The sequence below is a fragment of the Marmota monax genome, unplaced genomic scaffold, assembly GCF_021218885.2.
Source record: "Marmota monax isolate L192 unplaced genomic scaffold, Marmota_monax_Labrador192_F-V1.1 WCK01_AAM20220418_F8-fsc00051, whole genome shotgun sequence".
Classification (NCBI taxonomy): domain Eukaryota; kingdom Metazoa; phylum Chordata; class Mammalia; order Rodentia; family Sciuridae; genus Marmota; species Marmota monax.
The window spans coordinates 803,859-825,278 of NW_026695202.1; the positions used below are offsets into that span (position 1 = coordinate 803,859).

The following is a 21,420-nucleotide window of genomic DNA, read 5'->3' on the forward strand; positions in this document are numbered from 1 at the left end:
CTCGCCTACTCTCTGGACTCTCTGCTGTTAACAGTCTATCCTGGATCATAATTTCCACTGGAAGCTCTGAAAACAATGATTTCCTGAATCGGGCCTTCCCTAGCTCCAGCCTCATTCTACAAAAAAACCATCCAGAGCTGGCAAACCCATACTTAGAGAGAGAAAAGGCAGACTAAGAGTTACCGGGGGCTGAGAGTAAAGGCAAAGGGGAGGAACTGCTTGATGGGCATGGGGAATTCTTTGGGAGTAATGAAAAAGTTTTAAAACTAGGGAGATGTTATACAATATTATACATGACCTAAATGCTACCGAATCATGCTCTTAGAAATGGTGAGGTGTGGGTTACATGACTTTCATTTCAATTGGAAAAAAAAAAAAAATACTGTCATTGATGCTTGTCTTCCCTGGTTTTCATCCCTTCACAACTCTATCAGATAATTTCTAAACACTTAACCAAATGGGCTCCTAATTCTTCTCCAGGTTTCTGTCCCACCTTTTCCAGCACATGAATCCAGCTGAGTCAGCCTGGCAGCCACACCACCCTCATCATTTTCTTCTTTAACCTTTGGCTTGTAGACACCTTCCCACCATTATCTGAGAGTGCCTTCAGGACTTAGCCCAATTCCATTTTCCTAAAGACAGACCCTCCAGTTTGGCCCACAATGACTTAATGTGCCTCTCATTTTGTGCTAAACAAAATTTCTTTCCACTCCTATGTTGATCAGCAAACCGTTGAATAAATAAGCGAAGTTCTAATTACACTGGAAAAACTCAGCCACCTAGTTTTTTCAATCCCTTGAAGTGACATTAAATGTTTTTCAAATATTAAACACAATAAAAACGATAACTGTATTTTCTTCTTTGCAGTGCTGGGGAACCCAGGGCCTTGTGCTTGCTAGGTAAGCACCCTACCACTGAGCTATATCTCCAGCCCCCTATAACTGTATTTTCACACAAAAAAAATTACATAGCAAATAACATATAAAAGAAATTTCACTTATTTAAGATAAAGATATGCACACACACACTTTTATATGAAAAATGAGATTTTACCATTCCTGCAGCTCATGCATATGAAGGAAACGGTTTCGGTATTCTCTTGGCAGCTCAAATTGGGAAGGTATGGGAAACATGGATTCATAGAAGTCCCTGAGAACGGCCTTCACTGTCTGGGCATCTTTATGATTGTGATCAATGTTGTCATTTAGGCAAACAAACTTCCTGAAATAATAGAGAGCCAGAGTTAATGGTCATCATGAACTTGATCCTGACCTGACAAACTGAACAATGTGGATTCCAAATGTCATTCATTCATTCATTCATTCATTCATTTATTATTGGACAATGAACCCAGGGTCATGCACAGGTAGAAAAGTGCTCTACCACAGAGCTATGTCCCCAGCCCTTTCTATTTTATTTTGAGACAGGTCTCACTACAGGCTGACCTCCAACTTGTGATCCTTCTCTTCAGCCTCCAATTGCTGGAATTATAGTTGCCACCATGCCTGGCTCTTAATGTATTTTAAATGGACTTATGTTCCAAGTTGGTACATCTTCTGATGACTCTGGGGAAGTAATGTTCTGTAAAAATTTCCTCCAGAAATTCCTCATCTGTGAAATAAGAGAACTGAGGTAGATAATCTTAAAGATTATCTGTTTTCTGGCTATAGTAGTAAATTAATGATTTCCATTAGTGCATACTGACTGGAATATTCTGTTAGCAGCTAAGAAAAAAATTATTAAGTACCTAAAGCCAAGTTTCCTGAAGTGATGGTTATATTATAAATGGTCATATAGATAACTAAGATAGACACCATGCCTCATAGCTACAGAGTCTATGAGTTGGACGGTTTTTAATTAATGTCTCTAACCAAGCTGTAATATGCTAGCTGTAGTCTGCAAAATGCAGATTAAAGTGGTGCTTCCCCTTTCAAGTTCTCTTCAAGATAAAAGTCACTACGTCAAGGGACCATTAAAATAGTGGGTCTGGGCACAGTGGCAAACACTTATAATCCCAGCTACTTGGGAGGGAGGGTGATCACAACTTTGAGGCTAGTCTCAGCAACTTAGCCCTATCTCAGAGGGCTGCGTGTTGCTCAGTGGTAAGGTACCCCTGGCTTAAATATCCAGTATCAAAAAAGAAGAAAAAAAAAAGGTGGGTCCAATGACACTTTTGAAGTAGATTTAATGAAATTTTTAATAAAGGCTTCAGATGTAACTACCAATTCATGGAAAATACAGGGTATATAAAAACATGCTAAACAACTAAGAACTGATTAGAAAAGCACAGTGTAGGAAATTTACAGAACACAGAATCAGATCTCTTCATATACCCACTCCCCACACATAGTAGTTTAGAAAAAAGAAATGAAGGGAAAATCAACAGATTTAGCTGCAATGAGTTTATCTGATGCCACTTTAACAAACATAAAACCACTATAAATACTTACGAAAGACAGTGGAGAAAGGTGTACACTGATAGCTGGCTGACATTAAGAAATCACTACTGATTTTTTATAGTGAAAATGGTTATTGCAGTTATATTTTAAAGAATCTTTATAGTTTAGACATATATACTAGAGAATGTATTGATAAAATGATACAATGAGATTTACTTAAAATCACTCAGGAGTGGTGATGGGGTGGGTTGGTTTAGATGAAATGAGCAAATATAAAATAATTCTTATTGAAAGTCCACTCTACATGCATTCCCTAATTTGGGGGATTTCTTTAAATCAAAGGATATTCAAGAGCTATATCAAAAGCCTTGATTGTATCCTAGATTTAAAACACACAGAGACAGATGGCAGCTATCAGGGGCATCTGGAGGCAACTGGTAAATTGGATAAAGGCTATCTATTAGAGGGCCTGTACGTCACTGTTGAAGGTTTTGGATGTGTGGTCATGGTTTTGTGGTCTACAGATGAAGCCACCAGCACAGCAGGAGGTAGCAGAGCTAAGAAGCCAAAGCAGAGCTGAGGGCTGGACCCTGCCAACCCCAGACTCTGTTAAAGGCATAGGCATATCCTTAAGTTCAAGTCAGTTTGAACACTGATTTTCCATGCCTGTCTTAAAGTGAGCCCTCATAAAAGTAAAACTAAACAAAGAATTAAAAATTACGTGTTCAGAAACACTGGAGGAGCTAGGTCTGGCAACCACTGTCAAGGACGGCTGGCTTGCCATCTTTTAACTAAAGCCCTATACCTTTAAGTGCCAGAGATGGCTATAGTTTCTTTCACCCAACCATTTCCAAACTAGCACAGAGACACAAAAGTACAGGCTATAGTTCAAAACGGTAAATTTTCATATCAGTTCTACGAATCACTAGTGTCTAAGAGACGAATAGGGGGAATTCTATATCCCAATCAAAATGGATTCTAAAGATTAAAATTAATTTTTAAGAAGTAGAGCAGTGCATCCCAGGTGGAGGAACATACAGCATACACAAAGAGACTTGCAGCTGGGTATTTATTTATTAATCGTATGGCTTATGGTGCGCTTGGGAGAAATATTTTGTAGAAATATCAATAGTTTCTTGGGTTACCAAAGACACAAAATAAACACTGAAGATATTTTTAATTTTCTCAAAATTCCAATATCTTTCTCCTTTCCCTCCTTTAGAAGAATGGTATTTCTAAAATAAATATTATCATTTTACAATGTCTAGAAATTATACATCTCTGGTCATTCATAATTAAAATTCCATTTAAAGGAGGCAAAACTGAATACTTTCAAAGGCATTTAAAAGACTCAGAAGTAGGGCTGGGATGTAGCTCAGTAGTAGAGGGCCTGCCTATCATGCAAGAGGCCCTAGGTTCCATTCCCAGCACTGCAAAAAAACGAAACTCTGAAATGAAAGGTGTTTATTTTATATGCCAAGGTCTCCCCACTCGCCCCAAAGTGAAAACAAACAATTCAAAAAATGCAAATTTTAACAGATGTTTTCCTCATGGTTAAGAACTGCTTTACTTGTTATGGTCAGTACTAGTCAATAAATGTTGATCCCCAAAGAAAAGCTCAGTTATTTATCAGATGACTGGTCCACAGAGAGCTGAATGACGCTGGACTAAATAACTACTGAGAAGACTGAAGTCAATCCCCCCTGTTTCTTGGGAGATGAAGCCACAGCCAACTGATATACAATCCTGTAAGGATCACGGTGGCCCCATGTGGGAGAGCATCAGCTACCTCCACTCTTCAGATGCACTGGAATTCCACTATCCTCCTGAAATGGCTTTTGTTTCTCTGGAACTTTATTTCAAAATGTATGCATGAAGCAGTGAGGATGGTCCTCTGGGCAATGTGATAAAAACCCAGCAGGTTTGTAGCACTCTGGCTCAGTTGCTGCCCACTGATCATGACAAATGAATGGCAGGCAAATTTTAACTAATTTTTATAAACTCATCAAAACAACAGCTAGGGTCAGGCTGAATTTCAAAGCTTATGCAAACCTCAAAATGTATTCATCTCAAAGAATGGTTGAAGTTTATCAGATTAATTTTCACATAAAATTTATGGTAGCATTTCTTTGTCCTTGGAAGTTCATCTGAACTTCACTTTGAATTGTGAACATAAACCTAACCACCCAAACAACTGCTCTGGAGGCGCCCCTTTAATAATTCTGGGGATACCAGAGGCCTGCCCTTCAATCTCACTGACAACTCATGTTTCCCACTCCTAGGAGTCCAGGCTGACCCCTCCACATGGTGTCCCATCTCAATTTGCCACTCCCACCTCTCAGTTAAGCCCCAGATTGAAACACTAACTCCGCCATTAGGCCTTTCTGCCCAGAAATGAAATAAATTAATCTCTTCTCTCTGGTCCTGTTGCCCTTCGGTCAGGTTTATTTGCATAATTAAAAAATAATTTAAAGAAAATCAGTACCTGGGGTTTTTTCTTATGTCATCCAACTGGCCAACCACATGAGAAACATTGGTACGAATCATTTTGAAAGCAATCTCTTCTTCTCCCATTATTTCAAACCTGATTATCAAAACATATTTAAAGAGGCTAAATATTTATGTGAGTATGAAAAACAAAATTTCAATAAAAAGAGCATTTTTTAAAACTTTAGCAGACTCAGAATCCACAGGATGACTGGACCTTCAGTATTACTAAAGAAAACAATCTTAAATAAATTTTAAAAGAATGCTGGAAAGAAAAAAATATAGAAAAAATTATGAAAATGTCAGACCTTGGAAATTAGTATTAAACTAAGCAAAGAGAAAATATATGCACTACTCACCTATATTTGTTTTTGTCCTTATATGCTTTGTGGATTTTGTCAGTTACTGGTTTACAGTTGGTTACTAGATTTTTAGTGACCGGTGGCTGTGAGGAAATACAAGTAGGTCAGATGTTGCATCAGGGATGAGACAGGATGAGGTGAGCAGACACTCACCTAAGGTGCAAAATGTAAGGGGTACCTTATATTCACTGAGATGAATATTTTCATGGAATATTAAAAAAACATCATGTTGGTATGTTACAAGCCTGCTGGTTAATCAGCTGTTTTTGCAAATAAAGTTTTATTTTAATATGCATTACACTATATTGTGTTTAAAAATCTTAATGTTTTCAAAAAGACAATTTCTAATCCAAAATAAATTGATGTTTAGAAGTTATAACCTGTAGCTATAACCTATAGAAGTATAATGTGATTATAGTTCTATAATCAGAGAGAACTAGTCTATATGATACTCGCAAACAAACTTAGTGATTTTATACTCTACTTAGAAAATACTTTCCTTATCCTGCATGTAATCTGTTAATTATAGTAATGAAGCCTATGCCTTGGATGAGTTCACTCAAGTAATGTTAATTAATGCTGCCAGTGTAACTAATTACTTATGTCTTAAAACAGTTTACATGCATGAGCCTCAAGACTAAATTATAATCATTAGTAAAGCAGCCTTACTTAATTTTTGGTTCTCAAAGGATATTTTCTGATTCTAAATTTCATGCCAGAAATTTGGCAAACAAAATAATATTCTGCAAATGAAAAAAGATGTATACATTTCAAAGGAAAATTGAAATCTCTCAATCTCTCACTTTGGCCACCAAGAGGCAAGACGAATGTCTATTTTCTAGGTGCTTATAATCTTTCCTTAGAGAAGAGCACATTTCTACAAGTTCAATACAAGTTCCAGTATCTGGTAATGGTAAAGTCTGACTAGAAGTTTTACAAAAGAAAGAACTGGAAATGCTGGGAATATGGCTCAGTGGTACTTGTGTTTGCCCCACCTGCATAAGGCTCTGGGTTTAATTCCCAGCACCACAAACAAAAACAAAATAAAACCAAACTAAACAAAAAACAGTGAAGGAAAGAAACACAAATGAAAGGAAGATATAAAAAATGAAGATGGATGGGAAAAATAAAACGGGTTAAGTGTATTCTGAGGGAAGTGAGTGGCCAAAAATTAAGTAAGGCTGCTTTGCTAATGATTATAATTTAGTCTTGAGGCTCATGCATGTAAACTATTTAAGAAATGACTCAATCATCCCCCAAAAAACTGAAGACCAAAGAGGATCGGGTTAAGAAGAAAGGCCAAGGGGAAGCAGTTTCGGAGTCCCACAGTCTTTCCTCTTTCCACCTCTTCTATCTTAACCACACTGAGGGGTGCCCACAAGGAAGATAAAGGAAAAGACAGGGTAGCCTGGAGCACCCAGATGTCTACTTTCTCTCTCAAAGAGAAATAGTGCACCCAGATCGCTGATAATATATAAAAATTTAGTTATCTTGACAAATACCCAAATGTTTGATTTGTTTCTTTAAACTAGGTCAGTGACTTCTCTATGATTCAGAGTTAACTGTACTAGGTTACAGTTTAGAGTTTTGTTTTCAGAAAACAGAAAAGTGTTATTGTTTTAAAAGTTTTGTAACTGAGAATGTGAAATCTAATTTCTAAGACATTGATTTTATTCTCTCTGGAGGTAGCAAAATAACCTACCATGATGACATATATACCATTTTCATGATTGAGAACACACTATTGTTAGCAAACAATTACTAACATTTATAAAACAGTCTATAGAGTTTACATTTTTTTTCACAAGCTTTAACTATTTTATCCTTCTAGATATGTCGAACATCCAGAAGAAACCCTAAAGCACACCAAGGAGCTGCTATCCTCTCACCAGCCTGAGTGCTGATCAGCTGTGCCTGAGGCCTACTGCAAACCCACACCCAGAACTACTCTCCTTCTCTACCTTCTGGTTCCCATTTGCTGACCTTACTAGAGTGAATTCCTTTGTGGCTGACAATGAGTCTTGCTCTATTGATCTTGACCTCACTGACTTTGTAGTTTAAAGTTTTAGAATACTTAGAGAATTGGCTTTTAATTAGCACAAATCTGTACACCTGCCCAAGTCGCATGCTAACCTGACTTACGTGTGCATGATTGCTAGTACTTATGCTTGGTCTACGTGCCTCCACAGCTGCTGTTCCACCTCTCTCATCAGTGGCTGCCACTCATCACACTACTCCTCCTTGTGAGTGAGTTTCCACTGGGCTCTCTGAACATGCGCATGAGAAACAACTCCTGACAGGCACACCAAATGCTAAATGAATAGTTTTCTTTAAGGAATAAAATTTTTAACTGATTTTATAACTCTTCTCTATAGTTTTTACAAGTGTCTAATCTGTAGTCACTAACAATAACTTATATGTGGCTTGAAGACTTGCCAAGACTGTACATTTTTTTAAAATAACAATTAATTTTATTTATGAAAGCAAAAGCTACTCATTATAGAAAATACTCATAGAAGAAAAGGACATTAAAATCTACCTGTGATTTAACCTATTGTCACTTCTGTTACTTTTAGGGGTATGTATGTTTATGTTTGTTGAGGTGGGGCAGGGTATTTGGAAGATTTTCATAATTCAAATCATACCGTGCATATGATACTAAGCACTTTCTCCACCGAATTTTATATTGTAAGCATTTTTCCATATATTAGTAAAAATTAATTATAAACAATTTGTCAATGTCTGTATTATTCCCTTTCATCAATTCTAAGATGCACATTTTTTTTCCCCTTTTTTAACTTCTCTGAAGTGTGTCTTACAATCAATAGTCCTCCAATTACTTCAACCAGGTGGCCTTCCAGTGTGTATGTGCAAACCATTCACTGGTCAAGACTGAGAAAGTGCCAGCACTGGTCCATCCAATTGCTATTTTTTTGGCTGATGTTTAACCCCTGGATTGTTCTCCCTGGCCAATGAGAATGCTCTCAGGCTACGTGCTGCCATCCTTGGTGTCGAGGACTTCTGTTTATGGAATATATGCAACTGATCTGAATATATCAGCTTAAATCCTCATGGGGAAGGAAAGATTCCAAAGCAAGATATAAATAATTCTGGATTATATGCACTACTACTTTATTCCAGATACTTAAGAAAACAGAGCCTGCCTCTATTTCTTGATGTGCTTTACAAAAATGTTGTAAATAACACCTGATATAAGTGTACATAAGAGAAACCCAGGCCACTTACCAGATTGGGGTCATAGTATGCTTCCTGAGTTGGGGGAATATGGTTTAGCTGAGTGACATTAGCAGGTAGTGTTTTTGAGCAATTTATTAACATGTGTTCAAGACCTGTCAAATCCTAAAAAAGCAAAATAAAAATATAAACTTGTTATATACATTATAAGATTAGGATTTAAAAAACAAAAGTCATGTAAAAGTCTCTATAAAAAATGACCTAAATACTATCCTTACAAGGCAGTTTAAATCTAATTCTTAGGCATAAAGACAAGCTAAGAAAGAGCAGAATGAGAATGCAAGAAAAAATATTTCATCCTCATCTCCAGGTGGAACATATTGGCCTAAGACACACATTTATACAAGATGGTACAGGGGTCATGACAGGAGATGCCTTATAACTCTCCATTAGTAAGTCTCCTACTCCTGGGCTACAGGATGCCATAATGGAGGAGTCTGGTTGAGATCATGGGTCATCTATGCATAAAGGCCCTAAATGAATTTGTCACAAGAATCTTATAGAAGGTACCCACTCCCTAGCTCTTCCCCAGATAAGGAGAAGATAATCCCTAATACAAACCTACAGAAAGTAATCTCATGAAATATGAACTTCAAAAGTGTTTTTAATTCTGGCACCTAAAACCAATAAATTACAAAATCCTCATTAAATGTTAAGAATTACTTTTACTTGAATTAAATCAAAATACAGAGCAGAAAAAAAGACTATCAGAATTATAATTTCCATTTAAAATGTCACAAAGTTTAGACTAAAACAATACAAGACCTGTAAACTTAAAGGAAGATCATGAATTCTGGTAGCCAGTGTTCGGATTTCTCTGTCAGATAGGACACCAGATTGGTCTGTATCAACTTCATCAAAGACTTGTGATATATTCAGTGGCTGAACTGCACTCATGAGATAATAAAAATAAGAGAAGGCAAATTGCATGTCCTCCGAATGACGCACTTTGTGAAACGACGTCTTGTCAAATTCTTCAGGGAACCTGTCCAAATATAACATATAGTGAGCTTTGGATTATAAAAATATATATGGTAGCTAACATCTGTGAACATAGAATCTTTTTCTTTCTTCTTATTTAGATAATATCCTTAAAAATATCAGTCACACAATATTAGAGCTATAAATTTTGCACAGTGAACAGGAAAATTTCAAGTATCTTTAGCTCTAAACATAGGCAAATAACTCAAACACAAGTAAGACTTACATATCCTGCAGTTCTTGCATAACAATTCGGTCAATCATGTGAGGCATGTGTGCAGGGACTTTCCGAGATGTGAATCCAAACTTGCTGTTTAAAATTTTATTTACATATCGGAGTGAATCTGCAAATGTATCTTTTAGTTGCCTCCCAGTATGTTTGCTATCAGTAAAGTATGCCAATTGTGTCTTCAATGACTCTTCTTCCTGAAGGAGAATTCCATATAACTCAGGGTTATACTCAGTGCTAAGTGTACCTTCTTACCAACTGATAAAGGCATTGAAATTCCCAACATTGGCTTGAGAATAACAGTTGTGTGAGAGGTCTGTTTACAGGGTGTTCCTGAAGGACTAGTCATTGATCATACGATTTTGAAGCCAATTCATGCAACATTTAGAAAATTTATTTACATATAAATTTGGCAATACTTTCAATATCAAGCTATTTTGTGCTGGTGATCTCAAAGTATCAAATAACTGAGTTTTAAACATAAGGATTAGAAACAAATTTGCTTTCACATACAACAATGTTTAAGATTATAAAATCAAACCCAGTAAGAGGCAGAATTAAATGGGCAAAGAAAATTGGCAAGGAATTCAAAGACACATTACAGAAGAGGAAATATTTTTGCCTCCCAGACTGAAAAAAATCCAGTAAAGAAATTGACAATACCTGGTGTTGGTTAGCCTGTGGAGCAACAAATACTCCAGTATGCTGCTTGTTCCAGTGTGAAGTGGTGCAATATTTTGGGATATATTTAAAGTTTATAAGAAACCAGATACATTAACCTAGCAATTCTACCTACATTAGTAAATTTTTATTTCTGTAGGTTGAATTGCTAAGTGTAAGATATACATGTACAAGTATATTCATTGCAAAACGTTGGAAATAATTTACAGCCATTAAAACAAACAATGGCAGTGACAGGCATAGTTTGCCGGCATACTATTCAATCAAAAGGCAACTCTAGGGAACTGTATTTACAGTGTAATTTCACTGCTGCAAAACAGAAACAATATAGCTTGTATGTTTGCATACCTACAGAAAAACCTTAGAAGAGTACCCATCAAACTATGAAGAATAGCTGTCTCAAGGGCACAGATTGAGGAAAGAGCACTCTCTATCCTTTTTAATGTTATATTTTTGCACTGCTTGCAATTTTTATCACTAGCCTATAGTAGTGCTTTTATAAATCTTTTATTTTTTATTTTTAAAAAAGGAAAGAGAGAAAAGTGTGAAAACTAAACATAGGCAAGAACTAGGCAGCCCTTAAGTCAATGATCAGTAAATGCCTAAAGGAAAATAAGATACTTCCTGAAAACACTGAGAGAATGAGACACAAGTTCCCCCTTCATCAGGCACTTGTGGCTTTGCCTCTTTCCTTCCCATACTGGATCATGTGACTTCTCCTGGTCTGTCAACTCCTGGTGGGGGAGGGGGTACTCCTCCTGGATGCTGCCCCCCATACCTTAGGCAGAGCTAAGCTCTCCTTTAGACTCCTTACCTGGATCTCAACTGAGATACTTTATCTCATTGCTGCAACTGTCTGCTCACAAATCTGTCATTCCTACTGCTCTCCAAGTTTCCATAGGTAGCAACTATGTACTACTCGCCTTGTATTCCCCAGCACTGAGCATTGGGATGGCACCTGGGAGATGAATAAAGGATGCTACAGCCAGAAGCTATGGCACAAGGGAAGAACACTCCAACTTTTAGTTTTGGCTCACACTGACTTCCTGCTGTGATATTGGCAAAGCTAAGGAACTTATCTGAAACTCAAGTTTTTTCTTTCAGTAAAACTAGAAAAACATCAGCTCTGCCATGCTAAGTAAAGATAAGATGCCACTCTGTTCTACTTCCTCAGGGTATGTTTCTTTCTAAATTCCTTACTCATACTATTGCTGTTTCCAAAACTGTAAAATGGGAGTAACAATAATAAATCCCCTTATATGGCAGTTTTATAAAATAACAGTTTCTGGGAAAATTAAATGAAATCATGTAAGAAAAGCACTTAGCTTAGTGGATGCACAGGGAAGTGTTAAATAAGTGTAGCTATTATTATATTATCACTTACAAAGTTATTTATTCTTCCTGAGAAAGATGAAGAATAATGCTGGATCTAACTTACATCAAGAAGATCTTGGAAATACTTTTTTTTCTCCCAAGGCAAAAAGCCCAGATGAGTTCCTATGAAATGCTGCAGCTTTCTTCTAGGTAAAACCTCATTAGCATCTAGGTGATCTTTAGCATCTTCCTCCATTCTGTTTTGCTCTTCTTCTTTCCCTGTGATTTCCTTTTCTTTTGTCATATTAATTTCCGGTGGAATAATCAGAGATGAAAGCTTTCCTTTAGACACATTCCCATTTTGGGTCTGAGTTTCCAATTTAAATCTTGCTTTGGTCTCTAAGAGCAATGGTGGATTCTGACCCTGGTAGTTCACTTTTACTGTCCCTGATGGAAAAGTCGACCTGTGTAATCTTCCTAGGCTTTCATGAGCCAGTTTTTCTGTTGGGACCTCCAAACTGTCATTTATTTCATCTGTTATAGTAGCTTGATTTTTTACTTTATCATCCTGTAAGTTCACCAGAAATGATCTCATCAAGGCTATTTTGGACAAATTGTATCCTTTCAAAGTGATGTCTCCTTGTTCCAGCTGCAAGTCCAAGTTGCTGAGACTCAATTGGGCCTCTTTGGGGAGGAGTGAAATATTTACCAAGGGAACTTTCACTTCCTCTTGGAATCTTCCTGTTGTGTTAACATCATGTCTCTTGACCTTTGGGAAGCGTTTTTCTTCAGGAATATCCTCAAAAAGGATTTCTGCCTCTGGAAGAAGTGTTATGGGGCTATCCAAATTTTCATAAGACTTCTGGGTTGTAGCATTCACCTTGGGTCCCTCCCTTGTATCCACATCTACTGTTAGCTGGATTTTGAACTCTTCATCATTTGTGTTTTGAAATGTGATGTTAAAATGTATTGTAGTTGCATTCATTCCACCGTGCATTATGAGGTGGATGGTTTTCCACTTATTGGCAATAGAAGCATGTCGAATTATGGGGTTGTCACTATAGGCACCTTCAACTCCTCTTTTGGCTATTTCTGCAAAGCTGAAATAAGGCAGGCGTTCACCTTTTGGAATAATATAGTGAGTCTGGTTTGGAAGAAGAGTTACTTTATATAATTCATGAAAATGATCTAGAGGAAAAAGCACAAACAAGATTTTGTTAAAGAAAAACTAAGCACCATTTTACTCCTCTTCCTTTAATTTTTTGGGTTTGAGTTTCTAAGAGTGATCAGAAATCCTAATTTAATAGCTACTGGTATGCAGCTCATTTTACTGAGACTATCACAGTTATTTACATGGAATGCTGACCCTGACTCATCTTAGAGATTTGGCACAGTTCTTATTCTTTATTTTTTTAGTTTTCAGCAGACACAACATCTTTGTTTGTATGAGGTGCTGAGGATCGAACCCGGACTGCACGCCTGCCAGGCGAGCGCACTACCACTTGAGCCACACATCCCCAGCCCCAACAGTTCTTATTCTTAACAATAAATTCCAAATGCCAATTTCCATCTCTCTTTCTCTACTTGAAGGAAGAAAAAAAAAGCTTTCTGACAAAATGATGACTTCCGTTAATAAGCTATTACGAATATTCAAACTATCTTTATTTAATGAATTATTGACCTGCTCTTATTGTTTCCAAATTAAGCATTCAGCATGTTAAAAGAATGTAAAATGTAAAAGAAAAGATAATCTTAAATGTCAACTGTTTTCTAAAGATCTCTGTCCTTCTCTTTAAGTTAGCTTAAAATTTAGATGCAAAACTGGAAAAGGAAACACAGAGATTAATTACTTAAAATAATAATAACCACCCAAAAGCCCGTATACTTTCCATGATTTACCCTTTTACTTTTAGTATGTCATTATAGCAATAAACGTACCTTGCCCACAGTCACCAGCATCAAAGCCACAAGACAAGACGTTGCAGGCTTGGTCACAGAACTTATCAGCAAGCCAGGAATTTGCACATCCTTGATTACAGTAAGAGACGCTGTTTATTCCTCCACCAAACTGCCAGGGCTGTCCAACACCAATGCTCCCAGTACCTCCGCCTCCTGCAACATAGCGACTCCCTCCATTGTTACCTATAGAGGGAGGGAGGGAGACAGAATCTTGGTAGGCTTTCAATTTTGAAAGAAGATAATTATTTCTTACTAGTGTTTGCAACACTGATGCATGAATTGTAATCAGAAAATTTCACCAGATTCTTGAGATTTCACATTGTTGCGCAAAACAGACTGGTCGAGAAGCAGCAAGCAGCACTCAGAGAGGAGAACTCCAAACTTTGTTTTATGCCATTGGGCCCAGAGGAAAACAAAACTCCAAATTCTGAGCCCTGATCCATGGTTTCTCACAACAACCATAAGTTATTTGCTGTCATCTTAGACCCATCCTATTATTGGGGCTTTTTCCTTTTTTTCCCTCTTTTTAAAACTGAAGGCCTTGTGCTAGGTCTCTGACATCACAGGCATCTGTTACACTTGAAGAAGGAGCAGTCAGACTCCTAGGGCAGTTATTTACAATCCAAAAGGTAGGGACCCAGGGTTAATTAGGCTTCCTGGAGAAACGCTGGGAGAAGAAAGGGGAACTGACCCCTTCCCTAGGCATTGGTTTCTTACCATAACATTTTTATAATTTCATTTCACAACCAGGTCTAGTTTTGCCATCACAATGTATCTTAAAAAAAAAAAATACAACTGAACAGGGAGCATCACTTGACAGTGCTATAGGACTCATGTGTGCGTGCATGCATGTGTGTGTGCACGTGTGTAGACAAGGAGAAAAGGAAGAGATTATTTCAAAAGCCATGACTATCAAAACTGCACAAGAACATGTCTGAGCATGAATAATGACCTCTTCTACTGAATGTTAATGTTCTACTAGGGACAGAGGCCTATGGCCAGCACACATCTACTTTGAACATTTGTGTTCTCTCCCTATATAGTTGCTTTGGGTTTTCAAAAGTATGCCTGACTCTAACATTAAAACAAATTAAAAAATTTTTTTTTTTAAAGTATGCTTGACAGATCCGACTGAAACACAACTTGAAGCTTTGTTTCCTCAAATAGTCAACAAATTTCCAAATGTGTTCCCCCATAAGGAACACGGAGATGATCGTATCTGTACACAAACACACTTTTTCTTAGTTGACCAAGAAATTCAAGTAGATAATGAATAATGTTCTATAAATTTAACACTTTATTGTAAGGTGGTAAATAAATTTTAAAAACTGCTATTATCAACAAGTCCAAATATGAGTATATGAGAAGGGAAGAAAAGCGGCATCTCTTCAATTATTCTAGACCTGTTGCAATCTGTTGGTAAAAGCTCCTAATCATGAATTCCCATGAGATGACTCAGAATTACTTTGTTCTTGGGTTTATAGTACTCTAGGTTTTCATATTTTAAGTAATAAGAAAAGGCATTTTCAAGTGCAGGATAAATATTGGAAAGTGCCCTCAATAATGGATAATAGGAATAAACTAGGCCACATGAGATTGTGAGTCTATGGATCACCACTGGACATGGTGGCACACACCTATAATCCCAGTGACTCAGGAGGCTAAGGCAGGAGGATCCCAAGTTCAAAGCTAGCCTCAGCAACTCAGTGAGTCATTAAGCAACTTACCAAGACCCTACTTCAAAACAAAACAAAAAAATAAATAAAAAGGGCAGGGGATGGGGCTTAGTGGTTAAGCGCCTCTGGGTTCAATCCCTGGTCTAGAGATCACTGACTATTTCAAATATATGGTTTAAGTCTATAGCATATCTTCAATTTGATTAGAATGAAAATACTTCTGTAAACATGAAAAATAATCACATTTTAACACATCCTTACCAGTACAATCACCACCATCCCAGTCACAGGCTGAATTATTACAAGCCTTGTCACAATAGCCATCTTTAATCCAGGAACCTGGGCAGCCCTCGGCACAGTTTGGCACAGGCCATGTCAAATAAACCTATGACAAAACCAAACAGAAAATAAGTGATTTATGACACTTTTTACTTTGAATTAAAATTCCTTTTTTTTTTTTAATCTATCCTCTCAAAAGGCTGAATTTTCCAAGGCCTAACTGTCCACTTCATGCTTGTGTTCAGCTGGCCTGTCCCAGAGCACCCTGCTGTGGTGTTGGTGCTGAGCACCTTCATTCCTTTCCATTACTCAAAAAAAGCAGACCAGGGCTCAACACACAGACTAGTTTCTCACTCCATGCTTCTGTAATCTACTTTGAAATAAAATAGCATCATGTCAGACTTAATTTTGAGTACAAAAATATGCCACAATAGGTGGGAAGTGTGACAAGAATCAACTGTTTCTCTGTGACAGCCATCAGTAACTCCTAAGTGTATTTAAGGATAATTTAGTCTCAATGAGCAGAGAAGGAATAGATAGACTCTCAGTATCTTTTACCTCCATGTATAAGGCCATGTGACAAATGAACCAGCACAGCACTCTGAGCTCCCAAAATGAGTGATAAGGTGTATGGTTATTTTTAAAATTAAAACCATTTTAAAAATATACTCCCACTTTAAAGTTTCTGCAACTTTGTATATTCCATCCATTTGGAATGTCTTTCTTCACCTAAACTAACACTTACTTATTCTTCAAAATACATGTCCATTCAGATGGGAGCTGTCCCCCATTCCAACTGATTTAAACCTCCTGTGCTCATGTTCCTCAGCACAGACATGCCTGTCAGCATCAAAAGCTCTGCACACAGGCACTGATTTTGTACTTGTCCCCATTAATATACAAACTCAAATTTGGATCCCTAAAATTTAATGCAGACGAGGCACGTGGACAGGGACACAGGAGAAGGAGCAGGTGGGAGGCATAAACATCAACAAAGTAACTTTTTGCTATTAGCATTTAGAGTTGCAGAGTGTTGTGGTTTGGAAATGAGGTGTCCCCCAAAAGCTCATGTGTGAGACAATGTGAGAAAGTTTAGGGGTAAAATGACTGGATTGGGAGAGTTGTAACCTAATTGGTGGATTAAGCCACTAATATAGATTAGTAGGCAGGTAGGCTGTGACTAGAGGAGGTGGATCACTGGGGTGTGCCTTTGGTGTTTATATTTTGTCCCTGGTGAGCAGAGGTCTCTCACTCTGCTCCCTTGTTGCCATGTCCTGAGCTGCTCTGCTCTACCACTCTTTCGCTATGATGTTCTACTTCATCCTGGGTCCAGAGGTGGCTGTCTGTGGATTGAGACCTCTGAAACAATGAGATGAATAAGCCTTCTCTCCTCTAATTGTTCTTGTCAGAGCTTTTGGTGGCAGTGATGAAAAAAAGCTGACTAAAACATAAGTTTTATAACTCAAGCCTAGAGTGATAAGTCTCTAAATTATCACTACATCCTTCTAACAATGCTATGGGGGTGTTTGTATTTTCCCTACCAGGCAGATGGAAAACTTCCCTTAGCCAAGTTACTGTCCAGTGTGGTCCTAAACAGTTGGTCCCTCTGTGCTCTCACTTCACCTCTCCATCCCATCTCTCAGCAAAGCCAGATGGAAACAGGCTGCCTCAAAAAAAAAAATTTCATCCATATCTGGAGTGCTAATTTAAGCTAACTTTCCTTTTTTTACTTTTCTGTTTTTTCTTATTGTTGTTTTTTGGGTACTGGGAATTGATCCCAGGAATGCTTAACTACTAAGCCACATCCCCAGCCCTTTATATTTTTTTTTATTTTGAGACAGGGTCTTGCTAAGTTCTTAGTGCCTCACTAAGTTGCTGAGGCTGGCTTTAAACATGCAATCTTCCTGTCTCAGTCTCTGAGACTGTTGGAGCCAGGCACCTAACTTTCCTTTTGCTGACACTAATTACAATTTTAATTCCTATGGCCAGGGGAAGAATGGGTCCTGGGTATCCCAGCATGCAGGGAAGCAAATTTCCTATAGTAGCTATTTTACTCAATTGTTGACTCGTTTGCATACTTATTTGTTTATATTTGAGTATAGAAATACACACGGTGACTTCCAGCCTTGGCATTCCCTCCTCTTAGGCACTCACCTTTTGACCCTTGGAGTGACTATAGAAATCATCTGGCCAGACATCCTTCCCAAACATGACGTCATCATTTAGGTAAATAAATTTCTGAGACAGTCCTTCGATGCGATGAATGTGACTTTCAATAGCAGGTGAACTAAAGGTAGGCAAGTGGCTCAAATTTCGAAAAACATCCTTTTAACAAAAAAACCAAACAACAAAAAAGGAAAAAAAAAATAAAAAGGATAGAAAGGGTGAATTTGAATTGTTCTGGTTTGGACTGGCTGATGGAAAGGAAGGGAAGAAAACAGAGTTTAAAAGGTGGACATGAAGGCGAGAGGAGTAGAAGGAATGAGACTCTGAGATTCCTACACCACATTACAAGAAGAGAACGGGAAAGTCCTGTACCTGGTGTGTCACTATTTTCACTCGAGGATTGTCAAGGTTCAGCCAGGATGGAATCTGCCCATTGGTGACAATGAAAATATTCCGAACCCACGGTGCATGCCTCTCGATGGACCGCAAGGAGTACCTCAGCTCTTCATTATCTTCAAATCGGCTGGCAGAAACATCCTCATCCTGCTTGGACTGAGAGAAACAAAGAACACATAAAGGTGTGAAGTACCCCTTAAATCACACCTCCTCCTCCTCCTTGTCTCTGCCCTCTGAATTCAGGGTGCTCTAGATGACTTTCAAAGACAGAATCTGTGGCTGGGCGTAATGGCATTTGCCTGAAATACCAAGTGACTTGGGAGGCTGAAGCAAGGGGATTGCAAGTTCAAAGCCAACCTCAGCAACTTATCGAGGCCCTAAGCAATTTAGTGAGACCTTATCTATAAATAAAATATAAAAAAGGGTTGGGGATGTGGCTGGGGATATGACTCAGTGGTTAAGCCCCTGGGTTTAATCCCAAGTATGGAAAAAAAAAAAGAATCAGTGTCTGTCATCTTTTTGTCATGGAAACTAAAATCCCTGATAAGAACAACTTAGAGAAAGAAAAGTTTATTTTGACTAAGGTTTCAGAGGCTTAGTACACAGTTGCCAACTCCATAGCTCCAGGCCTGAAGTGAGGCAGAGCATCAAGGCAGAGGGTATAGGGGAAGAAAGCTGTTCAACTCACGACAGCCAGAAAACAGAGAAAGAAGAGGGGCCAGGGGACAAGATATAGTTCCCAAGGCATGTCCTCAGAGACCTATTTCTCCAGCTACCCCCACCTGCTTATAGTTACTTCCTAGTATAGCAGTCCTTCCAAATCATTAATCCAACAAATGGATTAATTCACTGATTAGCTTATAGCCCATAATCTTATCATTTATCCTCTGAACAACCCTGCACTGACCAACATGAACTTTCTGGGGACACCTCATATCCAAACTGTTACAGAATCCTAATTTAGGATATTACAAAAAATGTAAAACACTCAGTAATATTAACAAAAAAAAATGAAAATAAAAACAAAACTTGAAGATATAACATTTCTTTATCACACTTTATAAAAAGGTTTGTGGATATAATTCTAGGTCACTTCAATTAATCTTAAATCAATGGCAGGGACTGGAAAATTAGAAAAGTTCCAATCAACTCACTTCTCTGTAAGTTCTCTTCCTTCTAATAGAAACCCTTTATTTGAGTTGTAAAATTATCTTTGCCTTCCTTACCTGGCTGATGGCACTCAGATCCCATAATAAATATGCAGGACTTATGGTCAGTTCTTTCCCATCGATGGTCATATTCTTCTTAGTTTGCTTATTTAGTTCTTGGAAACCCTTGGGATTATTCAGTTTTAGAAGGGCCACACTAGCCTCTGAATACAACTGCAACTATTTAAAAAAAAAAAAAAAGAAGAAGAGATACACACAAGAAAATTGAACCTCAAGGAGGAAACCCCCTTAATCTTCCCCTGTAATCTTTGGCAGGGCTGCCTGTAGTGCTTCTGTAGAAAAACTATCTTTTGGGGCCAAGCTTGTGGAACAATCACAAATCTAAGAGGGAATACTGCAAACATCAGCTAGTTTTATAAACAGGCTTCTCTACCCACTTCAGAGTCCATCCCACCCTTTATCTGCTTTATGTTCTGATTCTGTGTCATAGAATTTCCTACAAAAAGAGGATTTCAGATAAGAAAACACGGAGAAGGGTGAAAACCATTAATCTAGGTCAACAAAATCCTTTGGCTAAACTAGCTCTTCTGACATCAGTTCTTTCTTAATTTATAAAATAGAAGCAAACACAAATCATTATGGGCTCATTCTGAATTCTATACATGCTATGTGAGTATACTTAGCATGTTCTGAACAGTTTCCTGAATTTATGGAGACCAAAAAACCAGAGGCTGCAGTTAGAATTCCATGTCTTTCTCCCTTTTTATATTGCAGGCTGCTAACTTGAACCACCAATCGTGCAGGAGTAGATGTGCACTCGAGCACACGTAAGTACTGCCTTCCTGTCTGATTACCTTTTTCACCCTGACGGTTCCTGGCATAGATTAAACACTCATAGAATTCAGCTTTCACTGCTGTCATTGCTGTCCTCACCCTGCCTCAGTGTAGGGTGTGGGAATTGGGAGGCAAGCCACAAAGGGAGAATATTAGCCTGCTTGGGAACTGCCCTGCAAGCCTCCCTGCTCCTTCTTCCATGGCACTTCAGAGGGCTCCCGGCAGTGAAAATAATCACTATTCTAGTCTCAATACAGTAACAATACTCCAAATTAATTTTAAATTAATTGGGAAAATACCTTTATCCTAATATTTTCTATCTAAATTGCTTTTATTTTGGAAAGTTATTCTGAAATTTCACATTCTAAAATTTGTAGATTTTTAACATTAAGATGAATTTAAAATCTAGAAAAGGATCTGACACTAATATATTTCCAAGGGGTAACAGTGCATCCACCTTGATCCCTGACTTCGGACCAGATCCAATGCCATTGACTGTTGAACGCTGGTTCACGGTGGCATTGGTTTTTCCACCTAGGCACTGGCTTATCAGGGAGAACCACTTTTTCAGAAGCTGTATATAAAAGAGATGCCAAAGTTGCAACGACATTAAAGTTTAAAAAAAAAATCAGTGAAACTACTGCCTAACACACTTACATTTTAACTCGATGACAACATTTTCACTTCAGTTTCTACCACCGGCTGGGCACTCACTGTATGCTTAGCAAGTGCCAGACCTGAGGGGTCAAACTCGGCTCCTAGAGTGGAGTGCATCACTTACTTAGGCTTCTGCTCATGTCACGGGCTGGTCTGTGAGACACACTGGCATGGAGGACGACTACTCAACACTAGCAACACATGCTCTCAGACACTTAGCATCGCACGGGTGGGCTCTACAGGGACCGTGACAAGAAGCAGACATCTAGCAGGCTGGTTGGGGCAGGGAAGAGCTGCTGGAGAGGCTGTGCTCTAGGAATAGAACCTGGTCATTCTCATACCAAAGGACATGATCATGGCTCCTCTCACTATACTAGGTAGTTTAGGTGATCTCTAAGCAGGTCAGAGGGAAGAAATTGCAAAGCCTGGCTGGAAAGGGAAGCAGGAGCCACACCTCTATTAAATCTTATGTAACACTCACTGTCCTCTGCTGCAGACAGGCTCCCAGGTCATCATGTAACTACGTAACTACAACTGAAAGGTTGGGGATTCCATTAAGACAAAGAAAACAAAACA

At 38.2% G+C, this 21,420-nt stretch overlaps 1 protein-coding gene across 1 annotated transcript in view; it reads right to left on the reverse strand.

Moving 5' to 3' along the window:
- The window catches only part of Gnptab (N-acetylglucosamine-1-phosphate transferase subunits alpha and beta), a 78,300-nt gene that overhangs the window by 6,636 nt on the left and 50,244 nt on the right, over positions 1-21,420 (reverse strand). Inside the window, exons 8-19 of the mRNA XM_046429430.2 lie at positions 19,411-19,572; positions 18,161-18,340; positions 17,777-17,947; positions 15,605-15,728; positions 13,647-13,850; positions 11,833-12,896; positions 9,711-9,910; positions 9,269-9,488; positions 8,495-8,608; positions 5,246-5,331; positions 4,885-4,983; positions 1,054-1,221 (exon numbers count right to left, since the gene is read on the reverse strand). Of these exons, the coding sequence (XP_046285386.1) occupies positions 1,054-1,221; positions 4,885-4,983; positions 5,246-5,331; positions 8,495-8,608; positions 9,269-9,488; positions 9,711-9,910; positions 11,833-12,896; positions 13,647-13,850; positions 15,605-15,728; positions 17,777-17,947; positions 18,161-18,340; positions 19,411-19,572 (2,792 nt within the window). The remainder of the gene's footprint in view (positions 1-1,053; positions 1,222-4,884; positions 4,984-5,245; positions 5,332-8,494; positions 8,609-9,268; positions 9,489-9,710; positions 9,911-11,832; positions 12,897-13,646; positions 13,851-15,604; positions 15,729-17,776; positions 17,948-18,160; positions 18,341-19,410; positions 19,573-21,420) is intronic.